The sequence below is a fragment of the Tamandua tetradactyla genome, chromosome 3 (assembly GCF_023851605.1).
Source record: "Tamandua tetradactyla isolate mTamTet1 chromosome 3, mTamTet1.pri, whole genome shotgun sequence".
In the NCBI taxonomy this organism is placed as follows: Eukaryota; Metazoa; Chordata; class Mammalia; order Pilosa; family Myrmecophagidae; genus Tamandua; species Tamandua tetradactyla.
This window is the reverse complement of record NC_135329.1, coordinates 17,022,720-17,047,373: the sequence shown is the minus strand read 5'-3', so window position 1 is coordinate 17,047,373 and position 24,654 is coordinate 17,022,720. Positions and strand designations below refer to the sequence as shown.

The 24,654-nt window shown below is 39.7% G+C and overlaps 1 protein-coding gene across 1 annotated transcript; it reads right to left on the bottom strand.

Annotated features, from left to right (window-relative positions):
- Positions 1 to 4,521: 4,521 nt before the first annotated feature.
- On the bottom strand, positions 4,522 to 23,589 carry GINS4 (GINS complex subunit 4). The gene is made up of 8 exons (XM_077152572.1): positions 23,360 to 23,589; positions 22,594 to 22,705; positions 15,457 to 15,543; positions 13,416 to 13,529; positions 10,734 to 10,831; positions 10,477 to 10,565; positions 7,466 to 7,556; positions 4,522 to 7,373 (listed from the first exon to the last, which is right to left on the bottom strand). The coding sequence occupies exons 2-8, from the start codon at positions 22,684 to 22,686 to the stop codon at positions 7,277 to 7,279; spliced, it is 669 nt and encodes a 222-aa protein (XP_077008687.1). The 5' UTR covers positions 22,687 to 22,705; positions 23,360 to 23,589; the 3' UTR covers positions 4,522 to 7,276.
- Positions 23,590 to 24,654: the final 1,065 nt, after the last annotated feature.

Sequence of the window (24,654 nt, the reverse complement as noted above, 5' to 3'; positions counted from 1 at the left end):
AAATGTTATTTCTTTAGTGAGACCCTCCAAGGTCACCCAACCTAGTCACTTTGTGTCTGTGCAGCACTATCACCATCAGAACAGAGCTAGTTGTAGCCCCAGTGGTGACTTTAACAGTACAGGACATGCTATATGCACATTATGCATTTGGTTACTGAATGGCTGAAGGGAGTAAAAACATTCTGGAAAAAACAAGGCACTACACAAAATAGCAAATGCTTTTATTAACCAATTAAAACCTCTCTTGGAAACCATGACTAAAAAATAGGGTGAGTAGACTCAATCATGACTACCCCTGAGGCCTGCGGCTGTACACTAGTCAGACCAGGAAGCAAAGAAGTGGCACCTTCCAACACATTAACTCTCTCAGTCCTGCAGCACGGAGTATTTTCACACAGGAGCTTGGGAACTAGCAGATATCCACATACAGAAACCCTGCTGCAGTGCCTACTGTCCACCTCCCACTGTGGGCGCCCGGATTTGGGAGAGACAGGGAAGTCCTCCTCTTTGGACTTGAGGACAAAGAGCAGTGCTGATCTGATGGTTGGTTGGCAAGGTCTCCTCTGGGTCTCCCAGTCTTGATCCTTTCTGCATGGGAGACGAAGGTGTCACGGCTCGGCTGCTTATCCAAGCAGAAAGGTGGGGGCAAGAGAGGGAGCTGCACCGCAATGCCAGGAACCCTCCCTCCATACCCGAGGCCAAAGGCTGTGGACTGGCCTGGGTCTTGTTGGCCAGCGAAAGGCAGCGCACTTCTGGGCCAGGTGCTGGCCTGTAAAGTTGAACTTCTCAGGCCCCTAGTCTGGAGTTTTTCCATGCAGCAGTCTGGGAACCACCAGCTCCATTGTATCCACAAACAGAGTCTTGGCCATGGTGCATAGTGCCCATCTCTTACCCCCAGAGCTGGCAGTTTCCAGTGAGCCCAGGCCTCAGAAAGACAGGGAAGAGACAGACCCTTGGGAAAAGAGAACCAAATCAGTTCTAAGCAAATAGGTGGCTGAAGAGGGTGACTCTCTGGGACCCATGGCCTTGAACTGGACTTTGATCTGGTCTGGTCCCTGCCCAGCAGGCCACTGCAGTCTGGGAGAGGGAGGGTTGTGAAAAATAGGGGTTCCAAGATCACCATCTGCTGGGAAGACTGGGAAATTGCAATCTGGCAAGCAGATATTCTGGCCAGCCTCTAAGAGCCTTTCAAAAGAGGCTGCAGCCCCATGTGAGACCCCGGCTCTAGTTTGGCTGGGAATTTACCAACAAACTAAGTGCCAAAGGAGACTGTCAATGCAAACCCAAGCAAGAACAAAATCTCAGACAAGTGAGGGAAACCAACTTTCAAAACAATCAAGATAGTCAGATGTCAAAAAATCACAAGGCACATAAAGAAACAAGGATCTGGCCAAGCCAAGCGATCAAATTAAAAAGTTGGAGGAGACAGAATTTGTAACAATTAATCAAAGATGTTCAAACAAATCTCCTAAATAACTTCAATGAAATGGTTAAAGAAATAAAAGATAACAAGAAGGCACTAGAAGAACATTCAAGAACAATTTGAAAGAACAAATAGGAAAGCAACAGATCATACAGAAATGAAAGATACTGTAGATCAAATTAAAAATACATTAGAGGCGGGCCGCGGTGGCTCAGCGGGCAAAGTGCTTGCCTGCTATGCCGGAGGACCTCGGTTCGATTCCCGGCCCCAGCCCATGTAACAAAAACGGAGAAACAAAATACAATAAAACAAGAAAATGGTTAAAAGATGTTTCCCTTTCTTCCTCCCTTCCTTCCTTCTATCCTTCCTTCCTTCTCTCTGTCTTTCCTTTAAAAAAAAAAAAAAAAAAAAAAAATACATTAGAGACATAACAGCAGATTTGAAGAGGCAGAAGAAAGAATAAGTGAACTAGAGGACAGAGCAACTGGATACAACGCACAAAGGAACAAATGGAGAAAGAAATGAGAAAAATTGAATTGGATCTCAGAGAAATGACTGACAACACGAAATACACAAATATAAGTCACAATGTCCCAGAAGGAGAAGAGTAAAGGGCCATGAAGATTATTTGAGGAGATAGTTATGACAAATTTCCCAACCCTTACAAAAGACATAATATGCAAATCCAAGAAGCCCAATGTACTCCAAACAGAATAAATTCAAATAGACCCACTCCAAGACACACTAATCAGACTATCAAACGCTGAAGAAAAGGAAAGAATCCTGAAAGGAGCAAGAGAAAAGTGATTCACCACATACAAAGGAAGCCACATAAGATTAAATGCTGACTACTCACCAGGCACCATGGAGGTGAGAAAGCAGTGGTAAGAAAAATTTAAGATTCTGAAAGAGAAAAACTGCCAGCAAATAATTCTTAATCCAGCAAAGCTTTCTAAAGTGAGGAAGAGTTTAGAGTTTTCACAGATAAACAAATGCTGAGAGAATTTAACAGAACTGCCTGCAAGAAATACTGAAGGGAGTTCTGCTGCTGCGGGGTAAAAAATAAAAGACAGGAGAGAGCAAGGCTTAGAGGAGAGCAGAGAAATGACGATTATCAGTAAAGGTAAGCAGAAGGATAAAAAGAGAGAAAATACTAGATATTACAAATAAAAGCCAAGGGATAAAAATGGCTGAAGGATAGCTTTGACAGTAATAACACTGAATATTAATGGATTAAATCCCCCAGTAAAAAGATAAAGATTGGCAGAACGGAGTAAAAAAATATAATCCAACTATATGCTGTTTAAAGGAGACTCAAAGACTAAAGATACAAATAGGCTGAAAGTGAGCAGGGGAAAAAAAGATATTTTGTGCAAGCACTAACAAAAAAACAACAACCACAAAAAAACCTGGGACAGCTTACTAATATCAGATAAAATACTTTAAATGCAAAAATATTATAAGAGACAAAGAAAACACTATAAACTAATAAAAGGGGCAATTCATCAAAAAGAAATAACAATCATAAATATTTATGCACCTAACCAAGGGGCGCCAAAGTCCATGAGGGAAATGCTGGCAAAACTGAAGGGAGTACTAGACATTTCTACAATAATAATGGGAGGCTTCACACCACTCTCTTTGAAAGACAGACCATCTAGATAGACGATCAATAAGGAAATAGAGAACCTGAATAATATTCTAAATGAATTAGACCTAACATATATATGTATATAGATTGTTATACCCCCCAAACAAGAAATTATTACAGGCACTTTCTCTGATCATAATGGAAGAAAGCTGGAAATCAATAACCATCAGAGAACCGGAATTTTCACAAATACATGGTGGTCAGACAACACGATTTTTAAAAAAAAATTTTATTAATAAAACCAATCATACAATATGAACATTTTTTTATCACACAGTTGTATATTCATCATTATGATCATTCCTTAGAACGTTTGCATCAATTCACAAAAAGAAAAAAGAAAACAGAAAAAAAATCATACATACCCTACCCCTTACCCCTCCCTTTCATTGATCACTAGCATTTCAATCTACTAAATTTATTTTAGTATTTGTTCCCCCTATTTTTTATTCATTTTTAATCCATATGTATTACTTATCTGTCCGTAAGGTAGATAAAAGAAGCATCAGACACAAGGTTTCCACAATCACACAGTCACATTGCGAAGCCTGTATCATTATACAATCATCTTCAAGTAACATGGTTACTGGAACACAGCCCTACATTTTCAGGCAGTTCCCTCCAGCCTCTCTGTTATGCCTTAAATAAAAAGGTGATACCTATTTAACCATAAGAATAACCTCCAGGATAGCCTCTCAACTGTGTTTGGAATCTCTCAGTCATTGACACTAATTTGTCTAATTTCTCTTCCCCCTTTCGGTCGAGAAGGTTTTCTTAATCCCTTGGTGCTGAGTCCCAGCTCATTCTAGGATTCTGTCCCCAAGCTGCCAGGAAGGTCCACACCCTTGGGACCCTTGGGAGTCATGTCCCATGGAGGGAGGGGGAGGGCAGTGAGTTTGCTTGTTGTGTTGGCTTAGAGAGAGAGGCCACATTTGAGCAACAAGAGGTTCTCTTGGGGGTGACTCAATTTTAAGCAGGCTTAGCCTATTCTTTGCAGGGTTAAGTTTCATATGAACAAGTCCCAAGGTTGGGGGTTCAGCCTATTGCTTTGTTGTCCCCACTGCTTCTGAGAATATCAGGAACTCTCCACTTGGGGAAGTTGAATTTTCCCCCTTTGACAACACACTCTTAAACAATCAAAGAAGAAACTGCAAGAGAAATTACCAAATAGCTTGAGACAAATGAAAACGAGAATACAACATATCAAAACTCATGGGATGCAGTGCAGGCAGTGCTGAGAGGGAAATTTATAGCCCTAAATGCCTACATTAAAAAGAAAAAAAGCCGGAGACCCGGGTTTGATTTCCGGTACCTGTCCATGCAAAAAAAAAACAAAAACAAAAAAACAGTTAAAACCAAAGCTCTAACCGAACAACTGAAAAAACTAGGGAAAGAGCAGCAAACGAACCCCAAAGCAAGCAGAAGAAAAGAAATAACAAAGAGTAAAGCAAAATAAAATGTAATGGAGAACAAAAAAATAATAGGGAGAATCAAGAAAATCAAAAGTTCATTCTTTGAGAAGAGCAATAAAATCGACAAACTGTTAAACTGACAAAGTAAAAAAGAGAAGATGTAAACAAACAAAATCAATTATGAGAGGGTGGTCACTACCAACGACTCTGAAGAAAGAAGAGGATACTATGAACAACTGTATGTCAACAAACTAGACAACTTAGATAAAACGGGCAATTTCATAGAAAAAAACAGCCTATATTGACTCAAGAAGAAATTGAAGACCTCAACAAGCCAATCACAAGTAAAGAGACTGAGTTGAGTCGTCAATTCTGATGCCACAGTGGTCAGAAGAGCTTGATACTGGCGTAAAGATAGACATATGGATCAAAGGAATTGAATCGAGAGTTCAGAAACACCCTCAGACATATGGCTAATTGATTTTTTGTCTGTGTGACCCAATTCAGGTCAATGAAATGTTAAAGGGTATTTGTTGAGGATTTGAAGGAATAAAGTTCTTTGCTTTTCTCACAGAAATACCAAAAACCAGCTTTGTCTCTTCTTTTGGATAGTGTGGTGTGGCTGATGAAGCCCTCAAATGCCACAGCTCTTTTGCTACCAGGAAGGCAATACAATTTATGGTGAAGTTGACAGAAAGGCTGAGCTAACGGGTGGAAAGAAATTAGACTCTTGATGACACTGTTGATCTATGGAATCAACCAATCTGAAAGCTGAAACCTCGTTTTTCCTTGGACTTCCCATGTGTGAGCCAACATATCCTCTTAATTATTTATGCCTACTGGAGTTGGGTTTTCTGCTACTTAACTATTAAAAAAAGATAGGTACTTTCTAAAAAATTGCTTTCTGAATAGTTACACTAATTTATGATCCATGAAGAAAACATGAAGGTGAATGTTTTTCTGCATCCTTGACAAAATAGCATACCATCAAACTTTATGATCTTTGCCATACACAAATAGTGATATCTCATACTAGTATACATGTACAACACTTGAAGAATTAATAGAGTGGTATATGGGAAAAAAGTACCTTATTTGCAAGCTACAGATTATAGTTAACAGTAATATCTTAATATTCTTTTGTCAACAGTAACAAATGTACCACACCAATGCTAGGGGTCAGTAATGGGGGGAATAAAGCTATGGGGTAACTTTTTTTTAAAACTTTTTTTATTGTATAATATATATATATACAAAGCAAAGAAAGAAAAAAGCAATAATTTTCAAAGGACTCTTCATTTAACAAGTAGTTACAGAATAGATCCCAGAGTTTGTCTTGGGCTAACAATCCATTACTTCAGAGTTTTCCTTGTAGCTGCTCCAGACCACTGGAGGCTAGAAGGAATTTTTTATTGCCACTGATGACTTGCCTTTTTGTGGGAAAAAAAAAAGAACATATACACAAAAAAGCAATAAATCTCAAAGCACATCACAACAATGAGTTGTAGAACAAATTTCAGTTTGGTATGGGTTACGATTCCATAATTTTAGGTTTTTACTTCTAGTTGCTCTAAGTTACTGGAAACTAAAAAAATATCAATATAATGATTCAGTAATCATACTCATTCATTAAACCCTACCTTTTCTATATAACTCCGTCACCTTTGATCTTTCTCAGTATCGGGTGTTTTGCTTCTTCTTTTATTTCTCTTTGTTATTTTTCTTTATGGTGTAATGAAAATGGTCTAAAATTAAGTGTGATGATGACTGTACAACTATGTGGCGATACTGAGAGACACCGATTGCACATTTTGGATGGATTATATGGTATATGAATACATCTCAATAAAACCTGCAGTTAAAAAAAAGCAAAAAATTCTCTTGTTTTCATGTAGTAATTTCTCCTTGAAATGAATATACTTCAAGTATCACGACAGCACTTTTCATTCATGTTAGGTTAGTTCCATTCATTTTCTCTGAAAAAGTGAAAAGCTTAAAAAAAGAAAAGCTGCTACTGAGGTCACAAGTTAGGAGAGTTAATGTCGCTCTGGTAACAGGCACTTCACAAGGAGGGCCAGATGGCCTGGAAACTGGCTTGGTGACACTCCTGTGAGTCAGGGAAAGCTGCAGGTTAACAGTATGGGGAATGTCCTATAAGCCAAGACTGTCCAGAGGCTCTTTCAGTCACAAAACTGGAACTTAGTAATGGTTTATTGGTTTAGTTGTGATTCTCAATTAAGCATGACAAATTGGTTTTAAGTTCACTATCAGAGTTCCAAAAGGTTAGTTCACACAATCTGGTGATATATAAGCAGGCTACATTTGTTCTTTTCATTAATCTATTTACAATTGTCTGCCAGGAAGGTTAAATGAACTCTTCACCATTATCAGGTCAGAGCTAAAGAGATCCCTACTTATAGGCATGATACCTGTTTATGAACTATCTTCCCCTCAGCTTCCTTAGACAGCTTAAAAAGTATCACAAAGGGAAAAGGTTCACAAAATGAGTCTACATTTATTCACCTGGTATTTAAAAAAACCAGAGCAATGGCCCCATCTGCTGATACTAGATAAAATGGCTACTAGTTAGAAGGCTATACGATATTAGGAATCTGCCTTGAGTTGCTTTTCAATTCCCAAGTGATCTACAGAACTGCTGAGAAAAATCTGATATTTGGAGAACCACTTCATTACTCTCCTTAGGCACAAAAAGTGGCACAGGGTGGGGGGAGTTCGAGTTATTTTCTCCTTAGGTTCCATGTATTCATTATTGTTTGTTTAGCTTTAGTTTTAAATTAATTGTACTGCTCCAGAAGCAACCAGAGGTGCAATGGTTTTGTATCGGATCAAGTGCTGTGAGCCCTCCTCCAAGTCAATCACATAGTCCCTGAAAAGGGAGGAAAAAATATTTACTGCAGAGCTTAGCTGGTTCTCCACGAGGAGAAACATTCCCCACTCTGAGAAAGGCATGTCACTTACCTTTGCTCATCTATTTCTGGTTCTACCATTATATTTTCTTGACGTTCTTTCACTTTCAGAAACACATATGAATCTAGATCAGGTTTGGGAACTGTCAGAGAAACAATATAACCAGAAAATGTTCAGTTAACAAGGGCAATATGGAAAAAATTACTGGGATTAATGGCATTCAGCACTAAGAGACCTCCAAAATCAAATTGTTGGGGAGAGGGATATGGAGACACCTGGGGCTCCTTATGGAAAAACAGCACTTCCCATCTAAGGTTTCCCACAGCAACTATCTAGTCAACATATGTTGAATACTTAAATGTGCAGGAAATTCTGATACATATTGTGTAGGATACAAATAAGCTTGACACATGGTCTTTTTAGGTAAGGGGATAACATCATTTCAATGATGGAGAAAAGAGTAGATATGGGCTTTCAAGGACAGGGAAAGATTTTAAAGAGGAAAAGTGAGGCTGGGAGGTAATAGCAAGGACCTAGGTAGAAATAGGAATTGAGGTTTAGGAGTGGTGAGCACAGAATATATGTCAGGTTAGAAAATACTGATATATAAAGTAGTAGGAAAAGAGAGTATTAGAAATTTAGATTGGGTCATATGGTGATAGCCTGGAAACACAGACTAAGGAACATAGGTTATAACCTGCAAGTGGTCCCCCATTGGTTGATTACAGGTTACTAAGTTGCTGCCATCCTCCCCTTTCTACCACCAGCCAATATATACTCACATATTAAGTATCCCAAGCTGGGCTGCTCCTTGATAGCTCATCTCCTGGAGCTTCATTTGTAGCTAGAGGACTCCATCAATTTCAGGGTAAACAGAACCTACTGGATAACTCCCAGTTCCAACAGCCCAGTTCAGGTTATAGGAGGGGAACCAGGATAACTGGCTCCAGAGGTCTAAGGAAAATCCCCTGGGCTGTTTCAATGCTCTGGGCCTGCCACAAAGACTCCAACTTCACAGGGCAACTTCTGATTCCAAGAAACCCAATTGAGGTTTCAATACGTTTTACCCACTATGCCATAAGGGTCAACAATGCTCTAGAAGCCTCGGGTGGACAAAGTCACCTGCGCTAACAAACAAGAGTCTGCTTCACTAAGGCAGGCTGGTTATACCAAACAGCTCTCAATTCCAGGAGCCTGGCTCTAGTCCTTGGAAGGAATTTCAACACAGGTCAGTGTTTTAGGACGTGTCCACCAGCATCAAGTAGAAGCTCCAGCCTTGTTGGGAAGTGGCCCAGATACAGTTCTAGGAATTCAGATTCATCTATCAGTAGCCCCTTTGCTGATTCCATCGGTTGGATGAGATAGCCCACTGGGAAACTAAAAGGGATATGGTCCTTTCTCCATTCCTAGTCTTCTAAGGTACAGGCAGAAGCGGCTGTTCCAGGCCAGGAATGGAACTGGACACAGATTGTGCCCTGTTTCTCTTAATCAGACTTAACAAAATGAGTACCACAAATCTGATACGGGGTTTGGATTGCTCCTGGTGAAAAACATCTCCATTCATCCTTGTTCCCCTCAGCCACAGGGGTCACACTGAGGCTCCCAGCACACAAGCTGGGACAGAGACAAATTCCCAGGGCAGTTTGTATTTGAGCTAGCAGCCCTGGCATACTCAACTCAGCCTGTGAAGAAGATGGATTCCAGTTTCCTAGAGAACCATTTGATATGATCTGGCATTTCTGCATGTTTAAAGTCTTGCCTGATAAGGCAAACTGTAAAAGACTGAGGAATATAGACTTTAATCTATAAGCCAGGGGCCCCCAGTTGGTTGCGCCAAGGTTAGGAGTTACTACCATAACTCTCTTTCCTCAACTTAACAGAATGTTAAGGGTAACTTGAGAGAATGGTGTGGTAGTTTGGAGCTGTTTGATATCCCAAAAAGGTCATATTTTTTTAATCCGTTCCCATGGGTGCAGACCTATTGTCAGAAGGATCTTTTAGTTAGGTTACTTCCTTTGAGATGTGTGCCATCCCATTGAAAGTGGGTCTCAATCATTTTACTGCAGTCTTTTATAAATAAAAGAGAGAAAAAGCCCAGAGAGCTCAAAAGCCCCAGAGAAACTAAAAGACAAAATTAAGACAGCTGAGCTAAAAAGCCCCCTGAAAAAAGCTGAAAAAAGAAACCACTGAAGCCAGAGGCTGAAAGCAGTGAAACTCAGAAAAGAAGGATCAGCAGACACCAGCCACGTGCCTTCCCATGACAGAGGTGTCCCATATGCCAGAGGCCTTTCTTCAGAGAAGGTATTGTATGGCTGATACCGTAATTTGGACATTTTTATGGACTTAGAACTATAAATTTGTAAGCCAATAAATTCCCAATGTGAAAGCCAACCCATTTCTGGTAAACTGCATTCCAGCAGCTTTAGCAAACAGAAACAAAGGGCTTGAGGCAGAGGCTTTGGCCATGCCTTTCCTCCCCTGTTTTCCCTCAGTATCCCAATCCTCTTCCTACTTCGCATAACTAGAGAAACTCCTCCCAACAAAAAGAATTAGGAACCCCTATTGTAATTAGGAGAAATTTCCCAAGTTCCCTCAATTCCTATTCAACTCTTCCATTCTCACTGGATAGTCCCCACCCACTCCGGAATCTGCAAGGAGGAAAAGAGCCTAGCTACAAGAAAGCAAAGACTATGCTGCAGTGACCTTTTCTCTTCAGTGCTCCAAAGGGCTTAGGCGCCATCAGAGATACTCAGTAGGTGGTCGCTGAATTAATGAATGACTGAACACACAAATTAGTCCATTATTTACAATGGCACACATAATAATTTCATCCAACCTGAAGAACACAGAAATAATGCTCTTACAGCTATTCTTGCATCTTCCTTTAATGATCTTTTTATTTTAACCCAGAACCCTTCCTCTCTTCTCTACCTAGTAAGGCTTATTTTTCCATATTTGATAAAGAAGAGTAGGGATGAAGATCCTATTCTAAGGCACCTGAAGAGACTTGGATTGTAAACGATGGCCCCTCAAGATTGATAGAAAGAGAATGGTTTGCTTACCTGACCTTAAGAGGTCCACTTTCTGTAAGTTAGGAGGCATATGCTTTAAGGCCACATTTTTTAGATACGTCTCTGTGCTAGCCATGTACCTGAAATATATAAATTGGAATTGCTGTGACATCTGCAACTGGCAGGAGGATAAGGCTCTGAGTAAACATCTGTAAGACTTCAACAAGGTTTCACTGATAGAACCAGCAAACCTCAATCTCATAAGCCAAGGGAAAGAAAGGCAATACCCACACTTACTGCTTACTCACTCTTTGGCAAAGGCAAACTCTTCTGGAGAAAGGATAGAAGGGTCCCCCTCAGAGCGTGTTTTCTCCTTCTCAAGGATGTGAGGGAAGAACTTCTCTATCTGTCAGAATAAACAAAAATCATAATTAAAACATCAGTCAACATTCAAATGTCAAATTTATTCATTTTCTGAAAAAAGGTTAAGGTTAATCTAAAAAGTGACTGCAAAGATGGCAAGTCTTAGTGGCCAAAATTCTTTCTAACATTAAGACTTACACTCTGGACTTCAAGAGGGTAGGTTTCAAAGAATGAGAAAAAGATAAGTGCTCTAAAAAAGAAAGAGCACTTAAAGGGATGAGAAACTTTCAAAAAAGAAAATCTGAAAATACAATTGTAAATATTTAAGAGGAAGAGAGGAGGGTATCATTTTTAAAACTTTTGTAACTGCACAGTATACTCCTAAGTTGAAATATACAAATGCTAAAAAGAAATACACAGAATATATAAGCAGACAGAAGAGTGACACTGAATTTTAAGATTAGAATCAGGAAGCTAACGTTCAGAATGAGTTAGGGCTTGGAAGAAATGTCAAGAACAAATCCCAACCTCCATTCCAATGCTAAAAACTATAAAAAGGTGTGTAGTCAGGAACCAGGAAAGGATTTGCCTGTTGTCTGGAGTCAATGGTGTTATAGTTTTTTCTTTCAAAGAAAATGCTCTTTGGAAGTATGGAATGAAAACAGTAAGGTGGAACTGAAGGCCAAGATAAAGGAGTACTTACATGTTTTAAAGGAGTTTAAATCTTCTGGTTTAGACCAATTATGTTTTGGGATAGACTAACTTGACATTTGTATGGAGCTTAAGTTATGAAGCTTTTCTCCTATTACATATAAATTACTACTGCTACTGTTATCACTTACTGTACTAAAAGTATAGTTTCCTAATCTCAGAAGAATTACTGCACCCAGAAGAAGAGATGTGAAAGACTGGAGAGGAGCAAATTTCCTGATTCTCAAAAATTGAAAGTGTGGAAACTTCAAATACAGTGTTAACACTGATATGTGGTAATAAATTAGAATAGGTGATTTAAAAGGTTGCTTGTGAACTCAAAAAAAAAAAAAGGCAGTAGTTAACACGAAGAGGATTTACTCAACTGAAAAAAATTAACGTTTGGCCTGGTAGTTTGGGGTGGAGTGTGGAGGAACATGTACCTCAATATGATAAGTCTTCACGACACCCTTGTGCACACATTATAATTGAGGGGCTGGGTGATTTACATGTACAAAGAATCATGAAAGGTTGACTGAAGAATATTGATGGATATGAACCAGGAGGGAAGACTCTGGTGGAATGCTCTATCATTAGCCCAGCCCTTTTAATGAATTAGAGAACAGCTTTGATGCAACACTTATCAAAATTGTTGATGATATAAAGTGTTAAGTTATATAGCTATATTAGTTGACAAAATTAGGATCCAGAAACCAGGAAAACAGCCCAGTTTAACAGATGGAATTTAAGAGGGATTTGTACCAAGCCCTGTACTTAGGGGTCCAAAACCCAAGGCATACAAATACAGAGTGGTGAAAGAATGAGGAAAGAAGGGCATAGCAACCTCAGTAGGGGTTAGAGTTCATGGTGAATGCAGGATGAATTTAGGATGACGTGCCTGTCAAATAAGCTAATGTGATGCTGGACAGCATCATTACCAGTTAAATACCCAGAATAAGGAAAGTAATCATTCTGTTTTTCACAAAAATGGGCAAACTACAACTGGTATATTGTATTCAGCAATAGTAAACATAATTTAGGAAGGATACTGACAACTAGAACCTTTGCAGAGAAGAGACCAAGAGAGTAAACTGATTCAAATGGTTCAAATATTTAGCTGAGAGAAGACTCAGATGAGACTTTGTTAGCTGTCTTCAGATACATGAAGTATTCTCATGTAGAAGAAAGAATGCACTTGTTTTGGAATACCTAAGGTGACAGTGGAACCAAATGAGAAGAAACTTCAAGAAGGTGAGAACTTTCCAGGGTTAAAACAGACATAGAAAATAGGAAGGTTTTGCACTTTCTTTTTTTTTTGTATGCTGTATAGCAGAGTCACATTTCATTATTTTTCCATGTGAGTATCCCATTATTGCAGCACCATTTGTTGAAATTTTTTGCTTGCTTCTTTTCTGTTTGTTTGTTTTATTTGTTTGGTCTTTGGGATGTGCACACACGGAGATTGAATGTGGGTCTCCTGCATGGCAGGTGAGAATTCTACCACCAAACTACCCTTGCACTCCCCGCAATTTCATTTTATAAATTAGATGACCACAAAGCTACAGCAGAATGTCAAATTGTCAAGGCCACTTGATATTCATTGTATGACAAATGCAAAATAATTTTAAAACCGGTTCTCCTGTAGTCAGTCAGTATTTCTAATGCAACCAATGCAAACTCTACCCTTAGCAACTGATATGTTGTAACTCCAGGGGACACCATTCACATAGTAGATTAATTTAAAATATATATAGTGTCCCCGGAGTGGTCAATCTTTGCTTTTTCAGACAATCTTTTGCTCTCCTTACTCTTCAGGAACCCTGCTATTGGGCTCGCAGCAGCATCTTTAGGCCCTGGATTTTCCCAGACTCTAGCCCAACTTTTTCCCAGGACTCAGCCTATATTATACAATGCATTGCTTAATCTCCAGGTCAAACCTTCATGAGCCGACATCGCAAGTAGCTGCTAAGGACATAGCGGATCCTCTCCATCTCCATTCGATGGATACTGACCTTCAGATCTCCCGTTTTGGCTCTCTTGAGATTTTCTTCCTATTAAAGGAGAAAGCCAGGTTTAAAGATCATATATAAAAACTAAGGACCTTTTCTGTTTAATCTGCATACAGCACACAAGGACTGTTAAATCACTGGCAATAATTTGGGACATTTCAGTGGAGGGAGAAAAAAACTAAAAAACATCTAAAACTTCTCATTTTCTTTTAATTTTTCAATTACAAAAGTAATACAGGATTATAGGCTTATTATATAAATTTCAAATATTCATTCACTTTTAGAAAATGACCATTTGAATAGAATATGAATATGGTCAGTAAGAAGGGTCCAGAAGAGCTGTAAACCAATTATAGTAGAGACAGCACAGGATATAGAAGAAATGTCTAAAATGCAATGTTCAAAAACAGAAGCTGAGAAACTGTAAGAAACCACATTTTTCTTTTCAATCTACTAAATTTATTTTAACATTTGTTCCCCCAATTATTTATTTTTAATCCATATGTTTTACTCGTCTGCTGATAAGGTAGATAAAAGGAGCATCAGACACAAAGTTTCCACAATCACACAGCCACGTTGCAAAAGCTATATCATTATACAATCATCTTCAAGAAACATGGCTACTAGAACACAGCTCTACATCCTCAGGCAGTTCCCTCCAGCCTCTCCATTTCACCCTAACCAAAAAGGTGATATCTATTTAATATGTAAGAATAATCTCCAGGATAACCTCTTGACTCTGCAATCTCTCAGCCATTGACATTTTATTTTGTCTCATTTCATTCTTCCCCCTTTTGGTCAAGAAGGTTTCTCAATCCCTTGATGCTGAGTCCCAGCTCATTCTAGGATTTCTATCCCACATGGCTAGGAAGGTCCACACCCCTGGGAGTCATGTCCCACCCCTGTACAGCGGGGTAGGGCAGTGAGTTTGCATGTCCTATTGGCTGAGAGAGAGAGAGGCCACATCTGAGCAACAAAAGAGGTTCTCTTGGGGGTGACTCTTAGGTCTAATTTTTAGTAGGCTTAGCCTATCCTTTGCAAGGTTGAGTTTCATATGAGCAAACCCCAAGATTGGGGGCTCAGCCTATTGCTTTGGTTGTCCCCACTGCTTGTGAGACTATCAAGAATTCTTCACTTGGAGAAGCTGAATTTTCCCCCTTTCTCACCATTCCCCCAAGTATTTGCGACTTTGCAAATACTTTTTTATTCACTATTCAAATCACTCTGGGATTTATCAGGGCATCACTCTGGACAAACCTACAAAATCTCATGCCCTACTCAAGGTTCCATGTACTATGGTGTTCAATTAAGCTGTTCTAATAAGTTATATTAGGAAATGCACTACACAAAATATAAATTTTGTACCAAATAAATTTTTTGCTTTAATCTCACACATAAGTTAAAGTTTTAAAACATTCATTACCATCTATTTTCAACACCCTGTAGAATTGACATTCTTTTGTTCTTTCTCACGCAAAAACATTTTAAAATTTGTACATTTAGTCACTATCATTATACAGATACCACATTCTTAATGCTCCTCTGAGCTGATAATGATTTAAGCTCAGAACATCTAAGCCAAGGATTGCAAACTCAAATGCCTACACGGTCAAGGCAGGTAAGGGACATGAGAAAGATGAAGTTAGGCTTGTCGGAAAGGGGAGAGCACCTTTAGAAAGGCGAATGGCCCTTATCCTGCTCTGGTCAAACTTTTCTCCTGAAGAAATGTGGGACTGGTAGTGAGTGGTCTTTAGAGTTTTCATGGGAAATTCAATGCTCAGATTTCTATAGGAACTCTCATGCTTTCTAAACGTAGGCAACCAATATCAATATCTCAAAAAAATAAAAAAAATCCACAAAAAGCAGGCCAAACAAAACTGATTTGCTATTAGACTGTCAGGTCTAACTAAACTGATGAACCCCTTTCCAGTTTCTCTTGTTCTGAAACCCTGAGACAAGCAACACTTACCATGTGATCTAACTGTTCCATGACACATTCTACAATTTCAGACTTGCTTTCCAGCAGCTCAGGAGCAAATTTTTCATTCATCCAGGCCTGAAAAACAGAGCAAGAAAAAATGAGCTTCATTCACTCTGGAGCAAAATAACCCTGTGGTTCAGTACACACCTGATGAAAATCACAGATATCTTAGGCAAAGAAAACTGTATGCTCTACCCATTGGAAATGCTGGAAATGCTTTGAAGATAAATTATGTTTAACGATGACTTCTCTGTTTACTTTAGTGGGGAGGCTGTGCTCACAACCTTATATTCATATGACATTAAAAAACACACTGTTTACATAAAAAAATGTTCTCATCAGTGTGGCACCACAGCCGAGAGTAATACCACCTAGTGTTCAAACAGCACCTTTCACCAAGTAGCATTAACACATCTCTACTTTCTTCACAGGATATTTCGCACCAAGAGGCACAGGCACCATTTCTATTTTGAGAGATGAAATAACATTTTATATAAATCTACATATCTCTTCACTCCTTAAGTTCAGAGCATTTTACAAATGCTTGTTCATTCATCATCATGACATTTCTGAAAGGAAATGGACATAGTTATCCTTATTTTATTGATGAAAAAAACAGATTAATAAACTACAGGCTGAAGAGTATGAAAACTCATAATGAAAATGGATATTCATCTGTTAAACAGTTTTGGAACAAGAGGTAAATCCCTAATTTCGGACTTAAGCCCAAGATGCAGGCTTAAGGAACTAAACTGCCTGCTCCAGCAGCTGGAAATACTGGAAATGATTTGAAGATAAACTATGTTTAATGACGACGGGTACGCTGGTGACTAAGGAAACTATACTGATTTTTCAGTTACAGAAAATTTAGTTTTAGCATCACTAAAACCATATATACAAAAAAGTCAATCAGCTCAATTTCTTTCTTTGGATTTCCCTGAGTTGCTGATTCTCCAGTTAATACCATCAAGACACATTATTAAATACTGGATATTGTTACTATACATAAAAAGCTCTCAAGTCTTTGAGCTTCTGTAATAGTGTTGCATATATATAAAATTAACCAGAAAGACAACCTGTATTTTTAAACAGCCTAATGAATAAGAAAAGATCAAACTGTCTTAAAGGACTTATGAAGTAATTTTTCTTTTTAACTGATTTTATTAAATTTTGAATAGGTACAAGAGTATTTATGAAATACATATTAAATATGCAGAATAGTGATACAAACACCTATTCACATACAACTTAAAGAATACTGCTGTTATTTCAAAAATTCCCATGTGACTCCCAAGTCAAAAGGCCAAGTCCTTCATATTGAGTCTTGCTCTTGGGAAATTTTTTAATATGGCAGAAAAGTTAAGCCTACCTATAGTTATGCCTAAGAGTTGCTTCCAGAGGACCTCTTTTGTTGCTCAGATGTAGCCTTTCTCTCTCTAAGCCCAACTCTGCAGATGAAATCATTACCCTCCACCTTACATGGGACATGACATCCAGGGGTGAAAGTCTCCCTGGCAACATGGGAGATGACTTCTAGGGATAAGCCTAGCCCTGGCACTGTGGGATCAACAATGCTTTCCTGACCAAAAGGGGGAAAATAATAGTAATAAATAAGGTACCAGTGGTTTAAAACGTTCATATAGAATTGAGAGACTACTCTGGAGGCTACACTAATGTAAACTTCATTAGCTATGCTAATGTAAACTTCAAAAATCAAGCAGCTAGATACCTCTATTCATGATAGTTTGCCAAACCACAACCAAAACCATTTCTGTCAACCCTAAAGAACACTTAGGGCTCTATCTGAAATTCTACAAAGGTTCCATGCACTCTGATTACTTTCTAGAAACCTACAACCTTCTCCTAGGTCAGACTTTCTAAAATCTAGAGGGGCCAGCCTCTACAAAACATCAGCTAGTTCTATCCCTCTAATCCATATTACTGATAGCACTTTCCAACACGAAAAAGTTAGAATGGGTATAGCCCAAATACCCCTAAAGACTGGGTGAAAGCTCACAGGAGAAGCTGGAGTTATAACAGAGAAGACAGGATTTAACAAATGAGTATGACTACTGAATCATTATGTTGGTATTTCTTTGTCTCCAGTGTCTTGGAACAGCTAGAAGAAAAAACCAAAAATTGTGGAACTGTAACCCATAAATTATGAAATCTGTCCTATAACTAATTGTTGCAGTGTGCTTTGAAATTTATTGGTTTTTTTTGTATATGTTATCTTTCACAGTTAAAAAAAATAAAAGTCCCTGTGCATTCCTGCCACCTCAAAGATAATCATTAGCCTGAATTTAGTGTTTAATTTTCTTTACAGTTTCACTACATTTGTTTGTGTCTCTACATAGTGCCTCCCAATTTTTTCATGTCAGGACACTGAAAGAAAATGACGGTGTTTGTATAGTACAGTTGCATAGCAGACCACATTTAGGGGAATGCTCATCCATACTGTCAAATTATGATAATTTTTAAAGGATGATCTGTTCTTCATTAAAACAAGAAACTCTGCACTATAGCTAATAACTTTTAAATCATGTTTTAAAAAGGCACTCAAGAGTATCCTATATATGTGCATAGAGCTGTGGCCTTATCCAGTGTCTCCATCAGATTTTACCTACGCTGTGCCACGCAGCCTAAGACCTCTATCTGGCTGCAGAAGCTGTCCAGGTGGCAGATCATCTCCTTGGCTGCACAGGGCATTCCCACAGAGCACCTGGCACTCACTGAAACTGAAGCTCACCCACTGCTAGTCTGAGTCATCAGAGGGGTCTCTGATGACTCCCTGGAAGAGGCAACTAACATGGGGCTCTGGATGTCCAGAGTACTGAGAGGTGAACATCGTGAGGCACTGGCAGGACACCAATGTGCCACATTACATGGGTGGGATGCTCAGCCTTAAACAAATTTTTGAACTTTATATAAATGGTTTCTTTGGCAACCTGTGTTTTTTTCTACATTATGTTCTTGAGAGTCACCATGATAGTGCAGGAGCTATCGTTTACTCCTTTTCTCTGCTGTTCTTCCCTCATTAAATATATATATACCATATATATATATATTTTAATCTATTATATTTTAGATGGATATCTGGGTTATTTTCAATTTTTAACTATTACAAGCAACATTATCAACATTCTGTGCATGTTTTCTGGAATTCATGTGGAAGTTTTCTCTAGAGTAGAATTTTTAGATTCCCACTACCTCCACTACTCCAATACCTGGGAGTGGAATTTCTAGGCTACGAGGTATGTGTATCTTCATTATTTTCCAAGATGACTGTATCAAGTCACACCCCCTTTGCAGATAATATAAGAGTTCAAATTATTCTACACCTCTGCCAATGCTTTATGTTGTTCATCTTTTTTCAGTTCTGCCAATCTGATGGGTATGAAATGCTACCTTACTGATTTTGACTTTAATTTCCCTGATTAGTAAAAAGGTTGAACATCTTTTTCATATTCTTACTGGCCATCCTGGTTTTTTCTTCTGGGAGGTGCCTGTTATGACTTCATTATTCTAGCAGTTTGTCTGTAAGGATTGCTTATGTATTGTGAATATTAGTATTTTGTCAGATATATCACAAATGTTTTCTAGTTTTGTTGTCTTTTTTACTCTCAGCAAGGTGTCTTTTAATAAACTGAAGTTCTTAATTTTAATGTAGTTAAATGAGATTTTTTCCTTCATGCTCCATACTTTTCTTATTTCTTACAGAAATAATGCATATGTACATCACTCTGAAAAAAGGGGCCAGAATTTTCATTGGATTCTCAAAGAGGTCTGTAGTATAATATTCTAGCTTGCTAGCTGCTGGAATGCAACATACCAGAAACGGAATGGCTTTTTAAAAGGAAATTAATAAGTTGCTAATTTACAGTTCTAAGGTCGAGGAAATGTCCCAATTAAAACAAGTCTATGGAAATGTCCAATCAAAGGGATCCATCCAGGGAAAGATACCTTGGTTCAAGAAGGCCGATGAAGTTCAGGGTTTCTCTTTCTAGTGAGAAGGCACAGGGCGAACACAGTCACAGTTTCTCTCTCAGCTGGAAGGGCACATGGCGAGCACAGCATCATCTGTTAGCTTCCTCTCCTGGCTTCCTGTTTCATGAAGCTCCCCAGGAGGAGGCGCTTTCCTCCTTCATCTCCAAAGGTCACTGGCTGTGGACTCTGCTTTGTAGTGTGACAGGATTCTCTGCTCTTTCAGAATCTCCTTCATTCTCCAAAATGTTTCCTCTTTTATAGGACTCCAGAAACTTATCAAGACCCACCCAAATGGGTGGAGACACGTCTTTACCTAATCCAGTTTAACAACCACTCTTGATTAAATCATACCTCCAGGGAGATGATCTGATTATAGTTTCAAACATACAGTATTGAATAGGGATTATTCTGCCTTTATGAAATGGGATTTTGATTAAAACATGGCTTTTCTAGGGGACATATATCCTTTCAAACCAGCACACATAATAACAGATTACAAATCACTGTAAAGATTATCATACAAGATATAATTTTTAAATTAATATTCTTGGGTTTTGTCACTCATAATGACATGTACGGTAGGCGTACCAATTTGAATCTGTTGTGTACTTCAGAAAAGCCATGTCCTTTAATCCTCATTCAATATTGCTGGGTGGAACTTTTGATTAGATGGTTTTCATGGAGATATGTCTTCAACCATTCAAGGTGGGGTTGCTTATTAGAGCCCTTTAAGAGGGAACCATTTTGGAAAGAGCCACCAGAGCCCACACTCAGAGACCTCTGGAGATGCATGAAGAAAACATCCCTGGGGAAGCTGTTGAAGAAGCCTGGAGAGAAAGCTAGTAGACATTGCCATGTGCTTCCCCAGCTGAGAGAAAAACCCAGAACATCATCAAGTTATCTGTGCCACTCTGAATCTGCTGTGTACCCCAGAAAAGCCAAGTTCTTTAATCCTCATTCAATATTGCCAGGTGGGAGCTTTTTGATCGTTTCCATGGCAATATCACCCACCCAACTGTGGGTGGTAACTTCTGATTAGATGGTTTCCATGGACTGTGTTCCCACCCATTCAAGGTGGGGTTGCTTATTGGAGCCATTTAAGAGGGAAACATTTTGGGAAAAGCATTAGAGCCCACATACCTAGAGACTTTTGGAGACGAAGAAAAATGCCCCTGGGGGAGCTTCATGAAACAAAAAACCTGGAGAGAAAGTTAGCAGATGTCACCATGTTTTTCCATGTGCCTTTCCAACTGAGAGAGAAACCCTGAACATCATCAGCATTCTTGAACCAAGGTGTCTTTCTCTGGATGCCTTAGATTGGACATTTACACAGACTTGCCTTAATTTGGACATTTCCACTGCCTTAGAACTGCTAACTTGCAACTTAATAAATTCCCCTTTTTAAAAACTGTTTTGTTTCTGGTATATCGCATTCTGGCAGCTTGTAAACTTGAACGGTATCTTTCTCGGGATGCCTTAATTTGAGCATTTTCACGGCCTCAGAACTGTAAACCTGCAACTTAATAAAAAAAATTCCCCCTTTTAAAAGCTGTCCCGTTTCTGGTATATTGCATTCTGGTAGCTTACAAACTAACACAGCAGCAAAGAATGAAGAATACTAAAGTAACAAACACGAAAGAGCTCTGGAAAAGGGCAGTTAAAGGGAGAAGAAAAGAGGGAATAAGGCAATAGGTATAATGGCTTAACACCATGTTTTGGAGTCAAAGAGACCTGAGCTCCTATCTTGGCTCGGCTGCCAGCTGTGTGACCTTAGGCAGGTTACTTTACATCTCTAAGCTTTAGTTTCCTCAACTTTAAAATGGGGTAACAGTAATACCTGCCTGACAGGGTTGTTTTGAGGGTTATTACTACTAATAGCTAACGTTTAATGAGTGCTTATTATAGCCAGACAACAAGCTAGGCACTTTACATATCTCATTTACTTTATCTTATTTAATCTTCCTAACTACGTGAAGTAGCTGCTATTATTACATCCATTTTACAGTCAAGGAAAGGCTTGAGACAAGCTATATAACTTGTTTAAGGTTAAATAATAGGTCAAAGACATAGAGGTATTTAAATCCAGACCCTGAACTCTAAAAATGCCTGCCTGATGAATTGTAAAGAACATAATGCAATTCCTAGAAAGAACACAGGATGTACCCAACAAACCACAATTATGACTAAAACGATAGTCTAGAAATTACTTTAGGACTTTGTGCTGGTTTGGAACTGTTGCGTACTCCATAAAAGCCATGCTCCTTTAATCTAATCTTGTGGGTGCAGACTTATTATGGGCAGGATCTTTTGGTTAGATTATTTCCATGGAGATGTGACCCCCATAAGGTGGGTTTTTAATTAGCTTACTAGAGTCCTTTAAGAGAACATTTTGGAGAAAGCTCAACTACAGATGCTGGGAGATGGTGAGAGAGCTGTTTGAAACCAGAAGCCCAAAGAGAAGGACATTGCCATGTGCCTTCCCATGTGACAGAGAAATCCCAGACTTGATTGACCTTTCTTGTGTGAAGGTATCCTCTTATTGGTGTCTTAATTTGGATATTTTCATAGCCTTAGAATTGTAACTTGTAACTTAATAAATCCCTTTTATAAAAGCCAATCCATTTCTGGTATATTGCACTCAGGCAGCTTTAGCAAATTGAAACAGACTTTTAGACAATTTAGTGTAAATAAAGAGAACAGTTGACTCAAGAAGATACTTCGAATGAAAATGAAGAGTAAGACCAGTTTCCTTCTTAAAAAAAGGTGTTTTGACACTTTCTTGCTAATCCAGTAAATGCTTCAAAGGATTAAGATAGGGGAGCCTACAAGTCTCTACCACAACATGTCTGCAGTCCTCCCAAAATATGAAATACATTCTTGTTCTCTGCACTGTTCTATTAAATGTGCCCAAAGCTGTCCCTTACTGACTCCACTGGATAACTCTGCATTTGACATTATGGGATTTCTAATAGAGGATATTCCTCTATTTCTGTGTAGAGGTAAGATCCAGCTTTTATTCTTCTGAAATAAAGTAAGTCTTGAATTCTATTTCTTTACTTTCTAAGTCTGTAATTAGTATAGTTAGACTAACTAAAAAGGCTAAGATTGAAGCAAGGGGATTTTATTTGGAATGCTTACCTGCTCCAGCCTTTCAATGAGTTCTGCAGGAGTTAGGACGACTTCCTCACTACCATCAGAATCCTGTCCCATGAGATCCAGTTCCTCTGTCATTTTCACTGAAACCAGGAACCTAACGAACATAAACGAACCAACACATTGTGTGCGCAATGTGTTTTCCATTTATTTACCATACAGTGCAACTGTATCTGGAGAAGGGAAAGGGTTACAAGGGATTGCAGAGATTCAACAGTAGTGGCTAGAGAATTCACAGACTTGGATTTTTCAATTCTTTGCCTCTTCCTTCAAAGCTTAGGTCAGAGAATAAGTTTCTCAAAGAGGTAGCCCCTCGTATCTGTTCCCGCTGTGTATACCTGGAACTGAGCACCTATCACACCATAAAATAATTATTGTTTTGTTTGGTCTTCCCGATAGATCTCCTTGTCATCAAGGGCTGTGCTTACCTCAGGTCAAATATGAACTGCGCTTGTGCTCACTGCCTGGCACTTATAAGTTGTGGGAGACAACAACGCGTGCAGGTACGGAGTTTAGTTCATGGCAAGTACTTAAAATCGTTGGGGAATAAATCAATGCTCGATTTTCGCCAGGCCCAGGGGCGCCGACCAGTCACTGACCCCAAAGGCTTGAGAAAGCTGTGTGGTGCGCGGCGGGGGGGGAGCCGCGGGGATTCTCAGGGAAACTGAGGGCCTACTCCTCCCGTCCCGCCCCTCTCGCTGCGGAGAACCCAGAGCAGCACTTCCCCCTACGCACGCAGCTCGCGCAGTACCTCAGGGCCCACTCGGACACGCAGTCGCGGACTGGGCGGCAGATAGGCACTCCAAAGTAGCGAGCGGTCAGAACGGGAAATCGCGGGGAGGCAGCCCAGGTTCTTCCACACAGAATCTGGGAACGGAACCACAGCTGAGCAACGCGCACGAGGCCTTTCCGGGACGTAGCAACTCTCCCGGGTTTTCGGCTCCCGCGCACGTCTCGAAAACACTCCGGGCAGGTACAACGTCACCGCGTACGGAAGGCGCTAAACCAATCAGAGTTCGGGAGAAGGGACAGGCAGCGTTCTTGACCCCGCCCAATATAAAGGGGCGGGTCTTGCGTATGCGCAGTTCACTCTCAGAATCTTCCCACTCCGAATAAGGGCGATGGGAGGCTGGTTCGGCGTTAGCTCCGCCCACCTGGGCTGCTGTTCCGTGTGCGGTTCCTGCGGTACAGTACGAGGGCTGTCGGGAGGGGGCGCCTTGCCACCGCTCTTCCGAGATGCGGCGCTGTCTGCCTTCGGGCCACCAGGGAGCAAGCGTCTGCATATACCTTGGACCAGCAGTGGGTCCGATGGAGAAGTGTGTTGTGCTAGTTTTAGGCCATAGCCTCTTGTTTCATCTTTTCCACTGACCTCTCTTGTAGGGCTTCAGCTACGACCATTAATCCCAGTTCTTCTTCTTTTTTTTTTTTTTTTTTTTGGCATGGGCAGGCGCCGGGAATCGAGCCCGCGTCTCCGGCATGGCAGGTGAGAATTCTGCCACTGAGCCACTGTCGCACTGCCCTCTCCTTTTTTTTTTATGAGAAAAATTTTGTGTGTGTGTGAAAAATAACATATGTACAAAAAAGCAATAAATCTCAAAACACACTGCCACAATTAGATATAAAACAGATTTCAGAGTTTGGTATGGTTTATAGTTCCACAATTTTAGGTTTTTCTTTCTAGCTACTCCGAGACACTGGAAACTAAAAGAAATATCAATATAATGACTCCACAGTCATACTCATTTGCTAAATCCTATCTTCTCTGTATAACTCCACCATCACCTTTGATCTTTCTCCCTGTTTTCAGGGGTATTTAGACTGTGCCCATGCTAACTTTTAAATGTTGGAAAGGGCTGTCAATAATATGGGGTAGGGGGATGGAACTAGTTGATGTTCTGGAGAGGCTGGCCCCTCTTAACCCCAGCTCCTCTAAAAACCTTTAGACTACTGGTTCCCAAAGTGTGTTCCCACACTTCAAGCAACAACGTATTCTGGGAATTTACTAGAAATACAAGTTCTCAAGCCCACCCAGACCTACTCAATCAG